At 40.5% G+C, this 17,802-nt stretch overlaps 1 protein-coding gene across 1 annotated transcript in view; it reads left to right on the forward strand.

Moving 5' to 3' along the window:
• Positions 1-12,275, forward strand: part of COMMD2 (COMM domain containing 2) — a 30,624-nt gene extending 18,349 nt beyond the window's left edge. The window contains exon 5 of the mRNA XM_054504362.2: positions 12,135-12,275. Coding sequence (XP_054360337.1) covers positions 12,135-12,215 — 81 coding nt within the window. The 3' untranslated portion in view covers positions 12,216-12,275. The remainder of the gene's footprint in view (positions 1-12,134) is intronic.
• Positions 12,276-17,802: the final 5,527 nt, after the last annotated feature.

Genomic DNA, 17,802 nt, shown 5'->3' on the forward strand with positions numbered 1-17,802 from the left:
CAGAATTATCTTCCAAAATAGAAATCACATCCTTTGACTGCTTAAAAGCCCTCAGTTGATTTGCATTGCTTTTGGGATAAAGCCTTGGCTCCTGCCTTTAGCTCCAGTCTCATTTCTCTCACATTCTCCTCTTCCCATGCTATGTTCTTTCATTTCCTGCACTTCCACTGTCTGGATCCTCTTCCATCAGCTACCAGAGTAACTCATATGCATTCCTCTGGTTTCAGCTTTAAACATCATTTCCTCAAGGAGGTTAGGAGAGCTGTTCTGTTTACATTGTACCCTGTGCTATTCTTATCATAGATTTAACAAATTTTGGTGTAATTACTAGGTTAATTACCTTTTTTTCTGTATTGTAGGAACTGTGTTTTTCTTGTTTTCCTCTGTATCACTGATGTCTGTCACTATGACTGGTACATGTTAAGCTCCTATTAAATGTTGCAGAGAGAGAGAGAAAGGAATATAAAATGGAGCACAGAACAAAATCTGCACACATTTTAAAGGTAAAGCAAGACTCCAAACAAATTTTGCTTTTCTGTCACACAAGTATGGTTTGCATTAACCTCACAATACAATTATATATCAGCATTTCTTTTTTTCCTTTAGTGGGAAGACATGTTTAGAACATTTAGTCTGCAGATTCTGTTGAATGGACAAAACCAGATATTTACTTAGAACAGTGGTTTCCAGCCTAGGCTGTCCTTTGGAATCACTTGGGGAATTTCTAAAAATTCTGTTTCCTGAGTCCCATCCTTGTAGATTGTCATTTAGTTGGACTGAGATTTGTGAAAGCTATCTGCATGATTCTGATCTACAGCAGAAGTTAAGAACATGACAGGTACTGGACTTTTTTCTTTGTGACATGCTTCATTGACTGATATTTGAACCTGTTGGCGAACAAGAAATTCAAACAATCCAGATTCAACAGTGCCCTGATCCACCCATTGGTGCTTCAACTGCAATTAAAAATGGCTGAAACAGTAAAAAGAATTTGCTGGGACAAAAAATTGTCAAGTCCAGAGGAAGTGTTGGTTTCAGGCAAACTTGATCCAGTGGCCCAGTGATGGCCCCAGGGACCCCATATCCTTCTGTTTCTCTTACCTGTCCTGGTGTTGGCTTGCTCCTAATTTACACCCTCCTCATGGCCAAAGATGACTGCCAAAGGTGCCTGGAAGGTGAGCCCATCTTTGTCCCAGTATCATTATTAGAAGTTCTTAGATTCACTCTGATTGGACTGGTTTAAGTTACAAACCAATGGCTGTGTTCAATGGGTTGGAATGTGCTAGAACAAAAGTGGAGCTGTCTTACCAGGAATCATACCAATTCCCAAACAAATAGAAGGTCTTTGGGGAAGGACAAGGGGAGAAAAATCAATGCTGAGACTACCAAATAAATGTCTGCTATAACTCCACAGTGGTTTGGCCTACCTGCAGAATTTGTTCACAAAACTGTAGTAGTATTTTATAGTATTATACTATATACTATACTATAAAGTACATAGTATGTTACAAGTAACATAGATCATTTGTATTTCAGAAACAAAAAATAACTCAAGAAGGTAAGTAACATAGATATGTTTCCACATCAATTTCTACAGTTAGTGACTACTAATAAACTAAATATGATTTGTATTCAATACAAAACCATTTAGTGAGAAAGAACTTAAGACCAGAAAATTTTATTTGGATCCTGCAAATGTAAGTTGCCTCATGTATGGTGTTTGCTTAGTGCCTCAGTGAACAATGGTTTTTTTGCCTCATTTTGAAAAACAAAACAAAAAAAATCTTAGACCCTCCAGAGTGTCTGATTAGTGGATTCCCATCCTCTAAGCTGAGTGTTACCAGCCAAAAAGATTCTGTTGAGCTTTGCTTTTTATAATTTTCATTATGAAGGCGATAGGGTTTAAATTTCCCCCGAAATATATTATTGAATTATAATATTGGGTAAGCCATTCCTAATGACACATGCTAAAAAAGAAAATACCACACACACACACACACACACACACACACAAATTCCCCTAAAAGCCCTCCTCCCTCTGCCTATCCCCCAGGGGCTGCTAACTCTCCCTAGTTGGAAACTCACAGTTCTAGAGCTTACTCTCACCAAATATCCTTCTAATTATAATGCGGCTTTGCATAAAAAGTTTCCCATAGACAGAAAATGTGCTAACCAGAAGACATAACCAGATTTGGAGTCTGCTTATAGTTATATTTCTCATTGCAAGTTAATTTATTGGGGTTCATCAGGACTTAGACACCACACACTGTGTCTGTGTGCTAACATTTAAGTTTCTGAGTTTATAAAACTGAAGACCACATTCCAGAACAAAAACTTTACTAAGACCAGAGATGTTATCCTGTCCTGGTGGCCTGACAGTCGTCGTTCAAGCCACCCTCACCAGATCTTTTCTGTTCAAATTGTACCAGTAAAATCCATTTAAAAGAGAGGCATAAAATAGCACAGGTAGAGTTTCTTTTACCATTTAGAAATGCAGTACCTGAATTCTGTCTGTATACCTAGCAAGATAGTGCACATCCCTCGATGTAGTAAAGAGAGAACAAGACCCTCTGGTATCCTCATCAACCTAGAAGTTCCCTGAAACAGAGCGCTTGTGGTGAAGAACTCAGTAGCTAGAATGTGAGCATTGAGTAAATATTGGCCATAAAATCTTTGGAAACTTCTCCCATGGAGGGAGAAAAGAAGCTTATTTGCAAGAGGTGGAGACCAAATTCATCTGCAGGGCTTCAAGGTCTACTCTTCTTTAAAACACTTTGAGGGTCTTCCAGTGATGAAACATCATGGGCAAACCCTCTGCAGAGATGCAGTTTTTGTTTTTAGCTACAGGGGATTTTTCAAACATATACAAAAGTAGATTGAATAGTATAATGAACCCTCATACGCCTATCACTTAATTTTGGTAACAGTGAACTCATGGCCGATTTTGTTTCATTGAAACCCCACCCACTTTGCTCTGTGGCACCCACTTCCACTCCCATGTAATTTTGAATCAAATCTCAGACATTTCTGAGATGGAGATTTTTTTTAGTTGAAGAGCTAACTTGTTTTGGATGGTAATAGGAAAATGGTCACTGCAGTTAGGAAACTTGCATTTCTTCAGATTATGATTCCCTTACAGTAATGTATCCTTGCTAAGTATGGGATTTGGCTGCATTATACCAGTAAAATTTCATTTGTTCTCGGTGGAGTGTAGGCGTGCTGTTATTTAAGCGGCTGACCACAGGAAATCTAGAGCAAGTCTGAGGACTGCAGGAAAGGCGCACGGGCCAGGTCCTCACCTTGAGTCTTAGGGAACCAGCCCGGGTTTGACTCAGCACAGTGGGCCATGGGAGACTCCTGCTCCCACACGTGGTTTTGTTCTACCACTGAAGATTCCAGACTGTGGAAAACATGTCATGAGTTCTGACTACCTTTTGAGTCAAAAACCACAGTTTCTTCTAAGTGAAAAGGTAAAGGCATTCCCTGAAGGGAGTAGACATTCCCATTGTCATTTGGAGGTAGATAGCCACAGTGGGATTTGACTGACATTAATATATATGCCTTTCTCTCATGGGCTGAGGGAACTTGAGGGCTCATATTCCAGTTAGGAGAAACAGGCTAGGGGGCCACCTGGGTGAGAGGCAGGAGACCTGGCCCTTGCGTTTTTCAGTCCGGCTGGGAGTTAGGCAGAGAAGGTCTAAGATCATAGGCTAAACATTCTGATAGAGGCCACATCTAAGAAGAATTATAGGTTGTCTTCTATGTTGTATTTTCCTTCTATAATCTCTGAATCTTCAACAAAGTCATTATTAAAAGTTGTGTTCTGATTTCACCAGGCTGGTGTGAAATTAAGAAAAGAGGTTGGGTACACACATAGGACAAATCAGTACAATAGTAGCAGCAACGTGCCATGAGAGACCAGTCCTGACATTGCAGGAGGCATTTGCACAGAGGTCCATCCCTCACCCCTCAAAGCCAAGTGCAATGACTATGATGGTCCTATGGGACAGTGGGATATTCCTAAGGATTCTTAGGGTTATTAGGGAAGGGAACCTGATGAAGATCGGACTTCCTGTTACCCCATGGGTAGGACAGAAGTAAAGGAAATATGACCTGTGAATCCTGAGCCTACCAGAGATAAATAAATATTAACATGTCATATACATAGTTGATGTGGATAGCAAATCTGTAGGTTACATAAGAAACTGTTGGGGGCGGGGCAGGCGGTGCGGGGGTGCCTGGGTGGCTCCTCTGGGTAAACATCCAACTCTTGATCTTGGTTTAGGTCTTGATCTCAGGGCTGTGAGTTCAAGCTCCACATTGGGCTCCATGCTGGGTGTGGAGCCTACTTAAAAAAAAGAAACTGTTAACAGGGTTCCCTTTGGGATTTCACTTTGTATTCTTGATACATTAAAAAAATGTTTACAAAATATATGTATTACTTTTATAACATAAATTAACTAAGATAGAAATGTATATTTAAAAATATATATTACCTAAAACCATTTTCCAGCTAAGCCAAGAAGCTTATGCTACATTAGGAATTAAATAAGGGAGAAAAAATAGCATATTTTAATATCACCCCAGGGTGGTTTACATTTGCCAAGTTCCTTCTAAATTTTCCTTCTGAAATCCTCCCCCCTTCTTTTAAACAAAAAGACAAAAAAAAAAATATCTATTATTGAACTACAAGCTGTGGAACAATTTTAGCATTCCCCCACGCTTACACCACTAGTAATGATGTTAATTCCTTGCCCGCAGCATTAGATCAGGGTTCTCATCCCTGGCTGCACACCTGCAGCCAGGCCCCAACATCAGTAAACCTGGAGTAGTAGACTAATGTGAGCCTACCTCTTTTCTTAATTTCCAAAATTCTACGGGTGATTCTGATGTACCGCCACAGTTGAGGTCCTGCATTAGAAGAACTGGGGAGAATGTACAGGGAACACCCCCAGAGGACTCAACCCAAACTTCTACACAATGTGAATAAGCATTAGTTGACTAACCCGTCCCGAAGATTCCCTACAGATGAGCAAATAGCAGAGCCAAACATAAACTGAATCTTGACAACGAAGCATGGACACCCTTGTAGTTAAAATATACTTGTTAAGAAATTATTTTGAATTAATTTTTTAATTAATCTGTTCTGGCTTTTGAGCCTATTAGTACTTTTTCTCCCCCCCTTGCATTTCATGAAAATGCAATGCAGGTGAATAAACAGGAGAAGAGAGAATAGACTATGCTAAAGAAGGTATTTTTAGAGTGGGCTTTAGGATTATTTTGGAGTTGTTCTTCAAAGGGGCAAGAAAATAGCAGCATACAGTTAGTGTGAAAACTGTTAGTGGAGCCTCTAGTTTTGTTGCTCACTCTCCAGGATCTGGGGCCAGCACATTATGTCTAGTTGCCTCAATAGCACAACAAAAAAGAGCTCTGAGTGTCTGTGAAAGGGCACCCTGCAAGAAGGCAGGGAGGCCGAGGAAGGGGGACTTACCTTATAGAGTAAACTAAACTGGGATTCTTAACCTGCAATCTTTGGAGAGCTTCGAGGTATCCAGGAACCTCCGGAAATTGCAAGCAAAATTGTGTATGTGCCCTTTTTTTCTGGAGAAATGGTCCAAGGCTTTTATCAGATTTTCAAACCATTGGAAAGGATTAAATAGTGCTTCCTTTTTCCTTACTTATTTTTTTTAAAACAGTCTGGAGGGGCACCTGGGTGGCTCGGTCAGTTAAGCGTCTGCTCAGGTCATGATCCCAGGGTTCTGGGATTGAGTCCCACACCGTGCTCCCTGCTCAGTGGAGAACCTGCTTCTCCCTCTGCCTGCCATTCCCCCTGCTTGTGCTCTCTCTCTCTCCGAAAAATAAATAAAATCTTCAAGTTAGGAAAATAGAAAAGAGGGCATATTGATTTAGTCAGCTATCTGGAGGGATCCCATTGATTCTTGAAGCTGGAGCAGAAGGCAGGTAATCATATTGTTTGAAGCCTGCCATGGGGGGCAAGGCAAAGAAGTGGATAAGAAACATAGATGGAAATTCCAGGTGCGAGAACAGGTAGTTGGTAATTGTTGAAACTGCATGACGGTACATAGGGATTAATTAGGTTTGAAATTTTCCGCAATAAAACATTTAAAAAAAAATAAAGCACCCCAGAGAGGATTCTGGGAAGATGCCAGAGTAGGAAGCACCAGAAATCTATCTTCCCACCTAGACATTAATTGCACTGGCAGAATCTGTCTGATATAACTATGGTAAAACTCTCAAGTCTATGGAAGGCTTGCAAATTCCAGGAGAAGGGTTGGATGGTAAGTTGAGGTTAATTTTGGTCAATTTCAGTTCTGAGTAGAGTAGTAGTTACTCATCTCCCACCCCTCAGCCCCTTGGCAGGCCGCCCAGTGTGTGTTTCTGGAGCAGTTTGCACACAGTCTTTAGGAGCCAGGGTGGGAATAAAGGACTCTGTCCTCCAAATACCAAGGATCTGTGCTCTGATTATAGATTGCTGTTTCTGATCACAGAGGTGCAGACAAAGAGGCAGGCAGCCATTGTTGTACCCTGCGCCGCCCTCCCACCCCGTCCCCCTGTTGTTGCAAGCCCCTACCCTTCTGGGGCTGAAGTGACTTCCAAGGGATTTAGAGAGTGGGCACCTTCCTCCCACCCTTCAATTTTTCTTTTCTCCCTTTTGCGAGCCAGGCATTGAAAACTAGGACATTGAAAAGCAACTGCATATAAGGGGAAATTGGAAAGTCACTGCACATGCTCAGGGTAAGGCACAAGCTCATAAAAAACTTGAGAAGACCTTAAGCTTACACTTCAGGCTGATCCTTGGCACAGAGACAGCCTACAACAAAAATGAAAAACAACAAAAAACAGTAAGCCTTGGGGAAGGGGGAGAACCTAATTTTCAGAGGTATCACATTATCAGATTCAAATGTCCCATTTTCAACAACATCAACAAAATCACAAGGCATACAAAAAAAAAACACACACACACACAGGAAAGTATGGCCCATTCAAAGAAAAAAATAAGACAACCAGCAGAAACCGTCCCTGAAAAGGACTTGATGGGGGATTTGGTAGACAAAGACTTTAAAACTACTGTTTTGGGCGCCTGGGTGGCTAGGATGGTTAAGCGTCTGCCTTTGGCTCAGGTCATGATCCCAGGGTCCTGGGATCGAGTCCCACATCGGGCTCCCTGCTCCTTGGGAGCCTGTTTCTCCCTCTGCTTCTCTCTCTCTCTCTCTCTGTCTCTCGTGAATAAATAAATAAAATCTTTAAAAAAATAAAAATAAAAAATAAAAAAAATAAAACTACTGTTTTAAAGATGCTCAAAGACTGGGGCGCCTGGGTGGCTCAGATGGTTAAGCGTCTGCCTTCGGCTCAGGTCGTGATCCCAGGGTCCTGGGATCGAGCCCCCACATCGGGCTCCTGGCTCGGCCGGGAGTCTGCTTCTCCCTCTCCCTCTGCCTCTCCTACTGCTCATGCTCTCTCTCTCTCTCTCTGTATCTCTGTGTCTCAAATGAATAATAATAAAAAAAAAAAAATCAAAAAAAAGATGCTCAAAGACTAAAAGAGATGTGGAGAAAGTCAAGAACATGATATATGAACAAAATGGAAACATAAATAAAGAGACACCTTAGGGCGCCTGGGTGGTCACTTGTTAAGGTCTGCCTTCAGCTCAGGTCATGATCCCAGGGTCCTGGGATCGAGTCCCACATCGGGCTCCCTGCTCAGCGGGAAGCCTGCTTCTCCCTCTCCCACTCCCCCGGCTTGTGTTTCCTCTCTTGCTGTCTCTCTCTCTCTGTTGAAAAATAAATAAAATCTTAAAAAAAAAAGAGACACCTTAACAACAAAAAATTCTGTAGCTAAAAAGTACAATAACTGAAATTAAAAATTTGTTGGATGGATCCAAAGGCAGATTCAAACAGGTAGAAGAGTCAGTGAAATTGAAGTGAGGACAATAAAAATTATAGCATCTGAAGAACAAAGGAAAAAGATAGAAGGAAACAAAGCCTGTGGGACACCATCAGTGGACCAAAGTACACATTGTGGAAGTCTCAGAAGAAGAGAGAAAGGAGCAGAGAGGAGATTTGAAGAAATAATGGCTGAAACTCTGTGAGAATTTTGGAAAATTTACAAATTTGTGGAAATTAAAAAAGAACTCACACAAGAAATTAGAAAACACTTAGAGATGAATGAAAACAAATACACAACATACCAAAACTTATGGAACACAGTGAAACAGTACTAAGGGGGAAATTTATAGCTGTAAATGCTTACATTAAAAAATAAATATCTCAGGCGCCTGGGTGGCTCAGTTGGTTAAGCGTCCAACTCTTGATTTTGACTCAGGTCATGATCTCAGGGTCATGAGATCCAGCCCCACGTCGGGCTCTATGCTCAGAGGGGAGTCTGCTTGAGATTCTCTCTCCCTCTGCCCCTCATCACCCTGCTCATTGTACATGAGTGTACACATGCATGCATCTCTCACAAATAAATATTAAAAAAAACAAACAAGAAATATCTCAAATCAACATCAATTTACAACTTAAGGAACTAGGAAAAAAAAGAGCACACTAAACCCAAAGCTAGAAGAAGGAAGGGTGTAATAAAAGATCAGAGCAGAAGTAAACAAAACAGAGAATAGAAAAATAATAGAGACAGAAAGTAGAATGGTGGTTGCCAGGGCATAGGGGCAGGGAGGAATGGAGAGTTATTGTTTAATGGGTATGGAGTTTTGGTTTTGCAACATGGAGAGCGTTCAGGAGATGGATGATAAGTGAAGGTTGCACAACCATATGGTACTTAATACCACTTAAAAACAATATGGTACTTAATACCACTTAAAAATGGTTTAAGATAGGGGCACCTGGATGGCTCTGTCGTTAAGTGTCTGCCTTCAGCTCAGGTCATGATCTCAGGGTCCTGGGATCGAACCCCACATCGGGCTCCCTGCAGGAGGCCTGCTTCTCCCTCTCCCACTCCCCCTGCTTGTGTTCCCTCTCTTGCTGTGTCTCTCTCTGTCAAATAAATAAATAAAATCTTTAAAAAAAAAAATGGTTTAAAATGGTTAAAAAAAAATGGCGCCTGGGTGGCTCAGTTGGTTAAGCGACTGCCTTCGGCTCAGGTCATGATCCTGGAGTCCCAGGATCGAGTCCCGCATCGGGCTCCCCGCTCGGCAGGGGGTCTGCTTCTCCCTCTGACCCTCCCTCCTCTCATGTGCTCTCTCTCTCATTCTCTCTGTCTCAAATAAATAAATAAAATCTTAAAAAAAAAAAGATAATAAATTTTATGTTATGTTTATTTTACCACAATAAAAAAAGATTAGAAAAAAAAATTAAATAAAGGGCCCCAGATGAGATAGCAAGAAGACCCTGAGAAAAAGTCCCTGAGAGCCACTGAGTTTGTCAGGAGAGCAGAGGTGAATGGCCCATGTCACCCTGTGGCTGAGTGGTTGGTAATGATCTCCCCACCATCTGCTTCCTTTTCTTCCTCAATTCCCTTTTCCTGATTTGCTTTTCTGAGAGAATAACCCACTTTCTTGAGATCTTAAATGCCAAGTTTGATGAAATGATTATGAAAAAAAAAAAAAGGTGTGAGGTTACTAATGGAAAGTACTTTAATTTTCTGACAGTCCCATAGACTTAAAAAAAGTCTCTAGGGCCTAGTAACCTAATAATACTGATACTGAGGCATTGTGTAAAAGAGTAAACAGTTTTATGATATTTTTGGGTTGATGGTCTAGTTTTCCTGAATAGGCATTTTAGGGATAGAATTTTGTTTAATTCCCCCTGTTGTTCACTTATTTTTCCATATAAATCCAGCCTTCATAATATGACAATTTCTGTTCTTTCAGAAATGAATATAATAATGTTACTTATTGGGGCGCCTGGGTGGCTCAGTCAGTTAAGCGTCTGCCTTTGGCTCAGGTCATGGTCTCAGGGTCCTGGGATCGAGTTCCGCATGTTGGGCTCCCTGCTCAACAGGGAGTCTGCTTCTCCCTCTGCCCCTCCCCCCATGCTCGCACGCTCTCTCAAATAAGTAAATAAAATCTTTAAAAAAAATAATGTTACTTATTTTATTAACAGTGATATAAAATCTTGGAGAGAAACATCAATGCTTAGAAAAAGTGAATACTCAAAGTTACTACAGTCTTTTCCTAAATTTCCACTTAAGTCAGACCTTCCAAATGTATGAATTTTTATGTCTTTACCTTTACCTATGAATATCCTCTTTCACTACCTCTTCTTCACACCTAATTAGGGAATTAAAGTCCTTCAACTGGTTTCACATTTATGAACTGGTTACGCGAAAATTGTCACCCTGTCCTTCACCTCTTGGGCACCAGAGGGCAGACATCTTAAATCTCACTTACCCAGGACACAAACCCTTTTTCCCTCCACTGCAAAGTTTTCTCTGGATTTGCTCCAGCACCTTGCAGAAGTTTAAAGGAACAATTCAGTTTTGCTCTTCCTGACAATATCTTTCCAATGGCTAGTTAGTTCAACACACCTACCAGAGACAGAAAGTAAGGATAACTCAGGAGGCAGCCCCACCACTCTTTATCAATCTGCACAATCAAAAGTGTCCTTGTAAATAGTCTTTGTAAACAATCAGTTCATAATCTTTTTTTTGTTCTTGTTAACTTTTAATTGTTTTTAGGCTAAAGACAATCTGAAATTCAATTCATTACTCTAGCCTTCAAAGCTTATGAAGATAATAGAAGTGAAACTGCTTTCAAAGGGGAAAGAAGAACCATATAATTGCAAAGTAGGTTACCTCCAGGAGATATGTTAACAAGACAAGGTCGTTTGCCTAATAAGTAATCGATAAATGGTCAACAATGATTGCCAGGGATTCATTTTTAAAGGAGTAAAGTTAAACTTTTGGTCCTTGTGAATGTAGTCTTATAATTTGTTTTTTCTTACGATTTTGTTTGTTGTTGAGCTTCCTTTTTTTTAAAAAAAAAAAAAAAGAAAGAAAAGAAGAAAAAATTTCATTTTCTAAACCTGTTAACTCTTGTGGACTTATCCTAAACTTCACATTCAGAACCACTCAACTAGACATTTATTCATTTATAGAATATTGTGGATTTTAAGAAATCTAGAAATTGAATTTAAAAAGTAAAATATGACTTTTTGTTTACTGCGAGAAATCAGGTCTCAACCATCAATAAGTAAATAATTCCAAGAGAAAATGTAGAAGTACAGATATGTAGAATATCCTTTTTTCCCTAGTACCAAATAAGAATATTTTTATTTTCCCTTGGGCCATTCCTCAGTCACAGTATATTTAGAGTAGTTTTAAATTTCTTAGGATTGTTTTTAATGTCTTTTTCATCCTTTGACAACTATGATCAGATTTAGCTGAAGGGATCAGAGACTTCAGAGTATCACAACTGGCAGTTTCTTTTTTTTTTTTTTTAAGATTATTTATTTATTTGTCAGAAAGAGAAAGAGGGCACAAGCAGGGGGAGTGGCAGGCAGAGGGAGAAGCAGACTCCCCACTGAGCAGGGATTCCCCATTTGGGACTTGATCCCAGGACCCGGGGATCATGACCTGAGCCAAAGGCAGACGCTTAACTGACTGAGCCACCCTGGTGCCCCACAGCTGGCAGTTTCTAAATTCAACACAAACAGCCCTCCCTGGATAAAAAGATTTTTTTGTCAACTTACTTTAACTGTTTTTGTGATTACTGTAAGTAGTAGGAAGAGACATTAATACTTGTACAGCCCTTATTCATACATATTCACACTCATCCATCTCCCAACACTCATGTGAAATACATCTCCACTTTATGGGATGGGCAACTGCCTCAGAGAAGTTAAATAAGTTGATAGATTTAAAAATTCAAGATACACATCTTTACAGGAAAATTAGTGTTTTGTTTTTGTTTTCTATTTTTTTAGAATTGGCATATAGACCACAGTCCTGTATTTCTAATGGTTTATGTGTGAAAAACTTCTTTTAAGTCAAATATTTGAACTTGAAATATACTTTAAAATTAATACCGAGTACATGAAAAATTATATTCTGAATTTCAATTCCCCCAACTCCAATCAGATCCCAAATCATAAGTTCCAGACCCCTTCTCATTCTTCAGCTCAGTAGTCTCTGCTTATACACGGTTTTGTCTTCTGCAGCTTCAGTTGTCTGTGGTCAACCCTGCTCCAGAAGCAGATGATCCTCCTTCAGAGGAATCAGCAGGGTCAACAGTAGCCTAATTCATTCACCTTGCCTCATCTCATCCTAGGCATTTCATCATTCACATCATCACAAGAAGGGTAAGTACAGCAAATAAGATGTTTTGAGAAAGAAGAGACACCATGTTCACATCACTTTTATTACAGTATACTGTCATAATTCTTCCATTTTATTACTAGTTATTGTCGTTAATCTCTTACTGTGCCTACTTTATAAATTAAACTCTATCATAGGTAGTGTATAGAGGAAAAGGCATAGTATATATAGGGTCTGATACATCCGCAGTTTCAGGCACCGACTAGGGTTGCTGGAACAGATCCCCTGGGGAGAACCAGGGACTACAGTATTACCCTTCCTTTCCATCCACATACCCTGCTCACCAGGGTAGTCATTCACATCACAGGATATGTCAAATCTGGATGTTTGCTTGAGAGGCAGTGTGGGTAGAGAGGAAAATGTAGCCCTGGGCATCAGACACCTCCTTTCCCTACTCATTGACAGCATGACCTTCAGCAAAAGTGGTGATTTGATTGAGCCTCAGTTCCCACCTCAGCAATCACACAGTAATAATATATACCTCTTAGAGTTATTTTGAGGATTAAATGAAATATCATTTGCATTGGTCTAGAGTGTAATTGGTTCTAAAATACTTCCCATCCTCTTTATTGGTAAATTGGGTAATACCTACCAGTTAATTATTTTACCATTTCAGTTATGGCTTAGAGTAGTGAGTACAGTCAGGAAACCTAGGGCTGTTACTATGCCAAAGGAATTAGCTTTGGATTGGCCTCACGCTAACTAGTGTCTAATTTTTAAAAATGTCTTATTCATAAATTTCAAGAATGTGAAGGTGGCGTACACAATCCTAATGTGCAGGGAAGCTTATTTTTCCTCTTTTTTTTTCTTTTGAAAATTTTAAAAATTTTAAGTAATCTCCACACCCAACATGGGGCTCAAACTCACAACCCCAAAAACAAGAGTCACAGACTTTACCAAGGAAGCCAGCCAGGCGCCCCTGCTTTTCCCCTTGATACAAACTTTTGTTTTTTTTCTTTTTTTTTCTAAAGATTTTATTTATTTATTTGAGAGAGAGAGAGAAAGCACACGCAGGGGGAGGGGCAGGGGGAGAAGCAGGCTCCCCACTGAGCAGGGAGCCCGATGTGGGACTCAATCCCAGGACCCTGGGACCATGACCCGAGCTGAAGGCAGATGCTTAACCGACTGAGCCACCCAGGCGCCCCTGATACAAACTTTTATCAGCAACTAAAACACCCACGCTGAGTAGTCAAGAAGTGGGGTCATATCATATCACAACACAGGAATTGTTGTGAATTCAGGAACCATGGCTAGGAGAAAATCTGACTTGGGGAATTGATCATTATTTGTGTTTTTGCTCACTCCTTCTTCTCTTTTCTCTATCAAAGTTCCCAATAGTTTAAGATTTAAAACAGCAAAATAAAATTCTGCCTTCCTCCCCTCCCCTTTTCTTGCCTTTTGGCCACTTCAACCTCATTCAGCATTTATTCAATCAAGACATATAAACTGAGCACCTATTGCATAATAGACACTGTGCCAAGAACTGAGAATACAATGATGGGCAAAAGAGCCATAGTCTTTGATCTTATGAAACTCATATTGGTTAGAAAGGCAGACAGTAAGTAAGCAACAATAAATAAATGAGCATAAATAATATGATGATTTCAAAGAATGCTAAATGTTATGAGGAAAATAAAGCGAACAAATATAACAGAGTAACTGGGAAGCCTCTTTAGATGGGTTGGTCAGAGGAGGCCTCTCTGTGGAGTGACCTTGAACTGAGACCTGCCTAATGAGGTCTGAGCCATTTGCAGATCTGAGAGAAGAGCTTTATAGGTATGGAGGACAGCAGAAGTCTAGGCTTTGTGGTGGGAATGAACTTTGTTGTAAGGAACAGAACTGGACGAGTGATGGGAGAATGGTAGGAGAGAAGGTCAGAGAGGTAGGCTAGGGGGAAGGACATTTTGTGAAAGACTGTCTAGACGGTGGTTAGGTTTTAGATTTTATACATAATTATCTTAGAAGGTGACAAGTGTTATAAAAAGGGGAAGGATAAGGAGGATTAGGATTGTGAGGGAGGTCTCACTGACAAGGTGACCGTTAAGATTTCCAAGAAGGGAGGAGTTAGCGCTGTGGATCCCTGGAAGAAGAGTGTTCTAGGCAGAGCCAGGGCAAAGCTGGTATGGAAACAGCAAGAGGGCCTGGAGAGCTGTGCACTAGGCACTGGGAGAAATCCCTGTGGGCCATAGGGCCCTCCATGTTTAAGAGGTCAGACGGATGGCCAGGAAGCTGTCAGAGAAGACTGAGCAAGAGCAGCCTATGCAGTAGTTGAAAAACCCGGAAAATGTGGTGCGGTAGAAAGCAAGAGAAGAAAATGTCTCAAGAAAAAGAGATTGGTTGGCTGGTGCTGCCGAGAGTAGGTGAGATGAAAACCAGGAGTGACTGTTTGAGATGGGTTTTGGTGACCTGGGCAAGAGCGGGGTCAGTGGATGATCTGGATGGAAGCCCAGCTGGTGAAGGCTGAGGGGGAGAAGTCTGCAAAGGACAGAACCAGGTTGTGTATGCCCAGGCTCCGAGGTCACTTTTTCTCTCAGAGACAACATAACAAGTTCCAGTGCCTTTCTCTCATGAAACAAATGCATCTTATAGCTCTCTTGGGTGTAACTGCACAGACTTTTGTGGCACTCAATGGAGCATCTGGCCAAGCTGAACTACTTTCATTCAGAATGACCACACCACCAAATTTATCCATTAGCTCATCTTCATGAAAGCCTAGAGTGTATTACTAAGTCTCTCTGAACAAGCAACTTACTTAATCGTTCTGTGAAATTTCTTCACGCGATAAGCGGGGTTGCCAGAAAACTTGTTAGCCACTTCTGCGGTTTTTAGAAGCATTGCTATAAAGAAACATAAGTACCAAACCTAAAGCTATAGTTTCGTTGTAAAATATTATTATTACACATCCTTCTCCCTTCATTTTTGGCATTTATTTCTTATGAAAATGGCCTTCATATAAACCCCTAAGAAGAGAAGAGAAAAAGAAATAACTTCATAGTGAGTGTCCCATGGCTGGTGAGGTGAGTGGAATTGGGGCACAATAATGTCCCCCCGCTTCCCAACACACATACACCCTCTTACACCCTCACTCCCGCTCACAGACACACACTCTAGAAGTTGCTGACACTCAACTCAAAATAACAACTCAAAATAAACAGAAGTGAATCTACTTGGTTTATATCACTTCTAACAAGTCACGCTAATAATAATAGAATTATTTGTTATGTTTTACTACTGATCTCATATCCTTTTGGCAGTATATCAAGATTTGGGTGATTCTTTTTTTCTGGTATGTAGGGCTCCCTCTTCTGCCCTCTTTTATTTTCCTCCCAAACTGTGCCCGTGTAAGTCAATCAGTACATGATCAGCTTACGTGGAGTTCATCAGTAAAAGTGTCCTGGAACTGGGGAGTGAAATCACTTTGGCAGAGTGGTTAAGAGAACAGACTTCAGCCTTGAGCCTGGGTAAATATCCTGGCTCTGCTCCTGATGAGATATGAGAACTTGAGCAAGTTCTTTAACTTCTTTATGCCTCAAATTCTTCCTTTGTTAAAAAGGGATAATTATTATGTTTTATAAGTGCTTTGCAGGTATTAATTCTTCTAATCTTAACAATAACCTTATAAGATAGGTGCTGTAATTAAATCTTTTTTACAGATGAAGAAACCAAAACACAGATATTAAGTAATCTATCCTAGGTTGCAACCTATTAAAAATAGATTCACCATGTAATCCAGCAATTCCACTTCTGGGTGTATATCCATAAGAATTGAAAGCGGGGTCTCAAAGAGATACCTGTACACCCATATTCATAGCTGCATTATTTCACAATAGCCAAAGGTAGACACAACCCAAGTGTCCATCAACTGATGGATAAACATAATGTGGGATATACATATAATGGAATGTTATTTAGCTTTTAAAAAGAAAGAAATCTGAAACATGCTATGACATAGATGAACCGTGAAGACATTATACTAAGTGAAATAAGCTAGTCACAAAAAAGACAAATACTGAATGAGGTACATAATACTATATGAGGTACTTAGAGTAGACAAATTCATAGAGAAAGCAGAATGGTGAGTGTAGAAAATAGTAGAGGCTGGGGGGAGAGCAAAATGGAGAGTTGTTTAATCAATACAGAGTTTCAGTTTTACAACATGAAAAGAGTTCTGGAGGTTGGTTGTACAACACTGTGAATGTACTTAAAACCATCAAACTATACACTTAAAAATGGTTAAGATGGTAAATTTTATGTTATGTGCATTTGAGCACAATTAAAAATAAAACAAACAAATAAAAACCAACCAATAAAACAAAATGAAAAAATAAAAACTAGAAAAAAAAAAAAAAAACCCACCATAGTGGGACTGAGAACACAGTGATTCTCTATTGTTCAGAGTAATAGAGTTTAAAAGGCTGCTGGCCCCAGGGCTCCTGGGTGGCTCAGTTGGTTAAACGACGGCCTTTGGATCAGGTTATGATCCTGAGTCCCAGGATCGAGTCCCACATCAGGCTCCCCACTTAGTGGGGAGTCTGCTTCTCCCCCTGACTCTCCTCCCTCTCCTGCTCTCTGTCTCTCATTTTCTCTCTCTCAAATAAATAAATAAATAAAATCTTAAAAAAAAAAAAAAAAGGCGGCCTCTCATTCTCTCTCTCTCAAATAAATAAATAAAATCTTTAAAAAAAAAGGCTGCCTGCCCATTGGGTAAGGAAGGCATGAACCCAGTCACTGACCGGCTCAGGTACAGTGTTCCTGAGTGAACCAAATAGGAATGTCCCGTCATCATTTAAGGATGCAGGTCTGAGGCTGGTGATCTGTACCCATGGAAGCGTTAGGAAGACAAAGCAGTAGCCCTTTACTGCAGGGTGGATTAGATGGGGGAGGGTGAAGGTGAGGACAAAGGAAACATGGAGGATGATTGCCCTAATTCTAGTTTAGGAGGATGGTGATGGTACTGCATAACCCAAGAAGGGGAAGCTGGAGCCTGAGCAGGTGGAAGAGGCGATTGTGAGTTCAGTAATGTGTGTGTTAAGTTTGGAAAATGCAAAGCTATTCAGGAGGCACTTAGTTTGACATCTGAAAAGGTGATTGGGGCTGAGAAGCCACATTGCCACTTGTCCAGCATTTTCTCATGAGGACTCAGTCCTCTGAAAACTGGTTCCCTCTGATATTCCCAGTGCCCATGAACATATCAGAGGCCCTGAGAGTGCTTTGGGAAAGAGAACTGCTTAACTTTGTTTAACCTAGGTTTTTCTAAATTCATTTGACTACCCAATCCTTTTTTTCATGAGACATCTATTAATTTACTGAGGACTACACAGTAGGGAATTGTTCTCTGGTCTATGCAGATATTTTTCTGTTGAGAAAGTAGAGCAAAGGAGAAACTGGTTAGAGGGTTGGTAGCTCTGTGGGTATTCAGTGTGGCTTTATTAAGTCACCAAAGTGGAGTGAGGAAACTTCCAGAAATCCAGGCCTGACCTGGGAACTGAGGACACTGACCTTTCTGCGTGG

This window comes from Mirounga angustirostris, unplaced genomic scaffold, assembly GCF_029215605.1.
Source record: "Mirounga angustirostris isolate CCGP_5_RB_7025 unplaced genomic scaffold, mMirAng1.0.hap1 SCAF_1, whole genome shotgun sequence".
Classification (NCBI taxonomy): Eukaryota; Metazoa; Chordata; class Mammalia; order Carnivora; family Phocidae; genus Mirounga; species Mirounga angustirostris.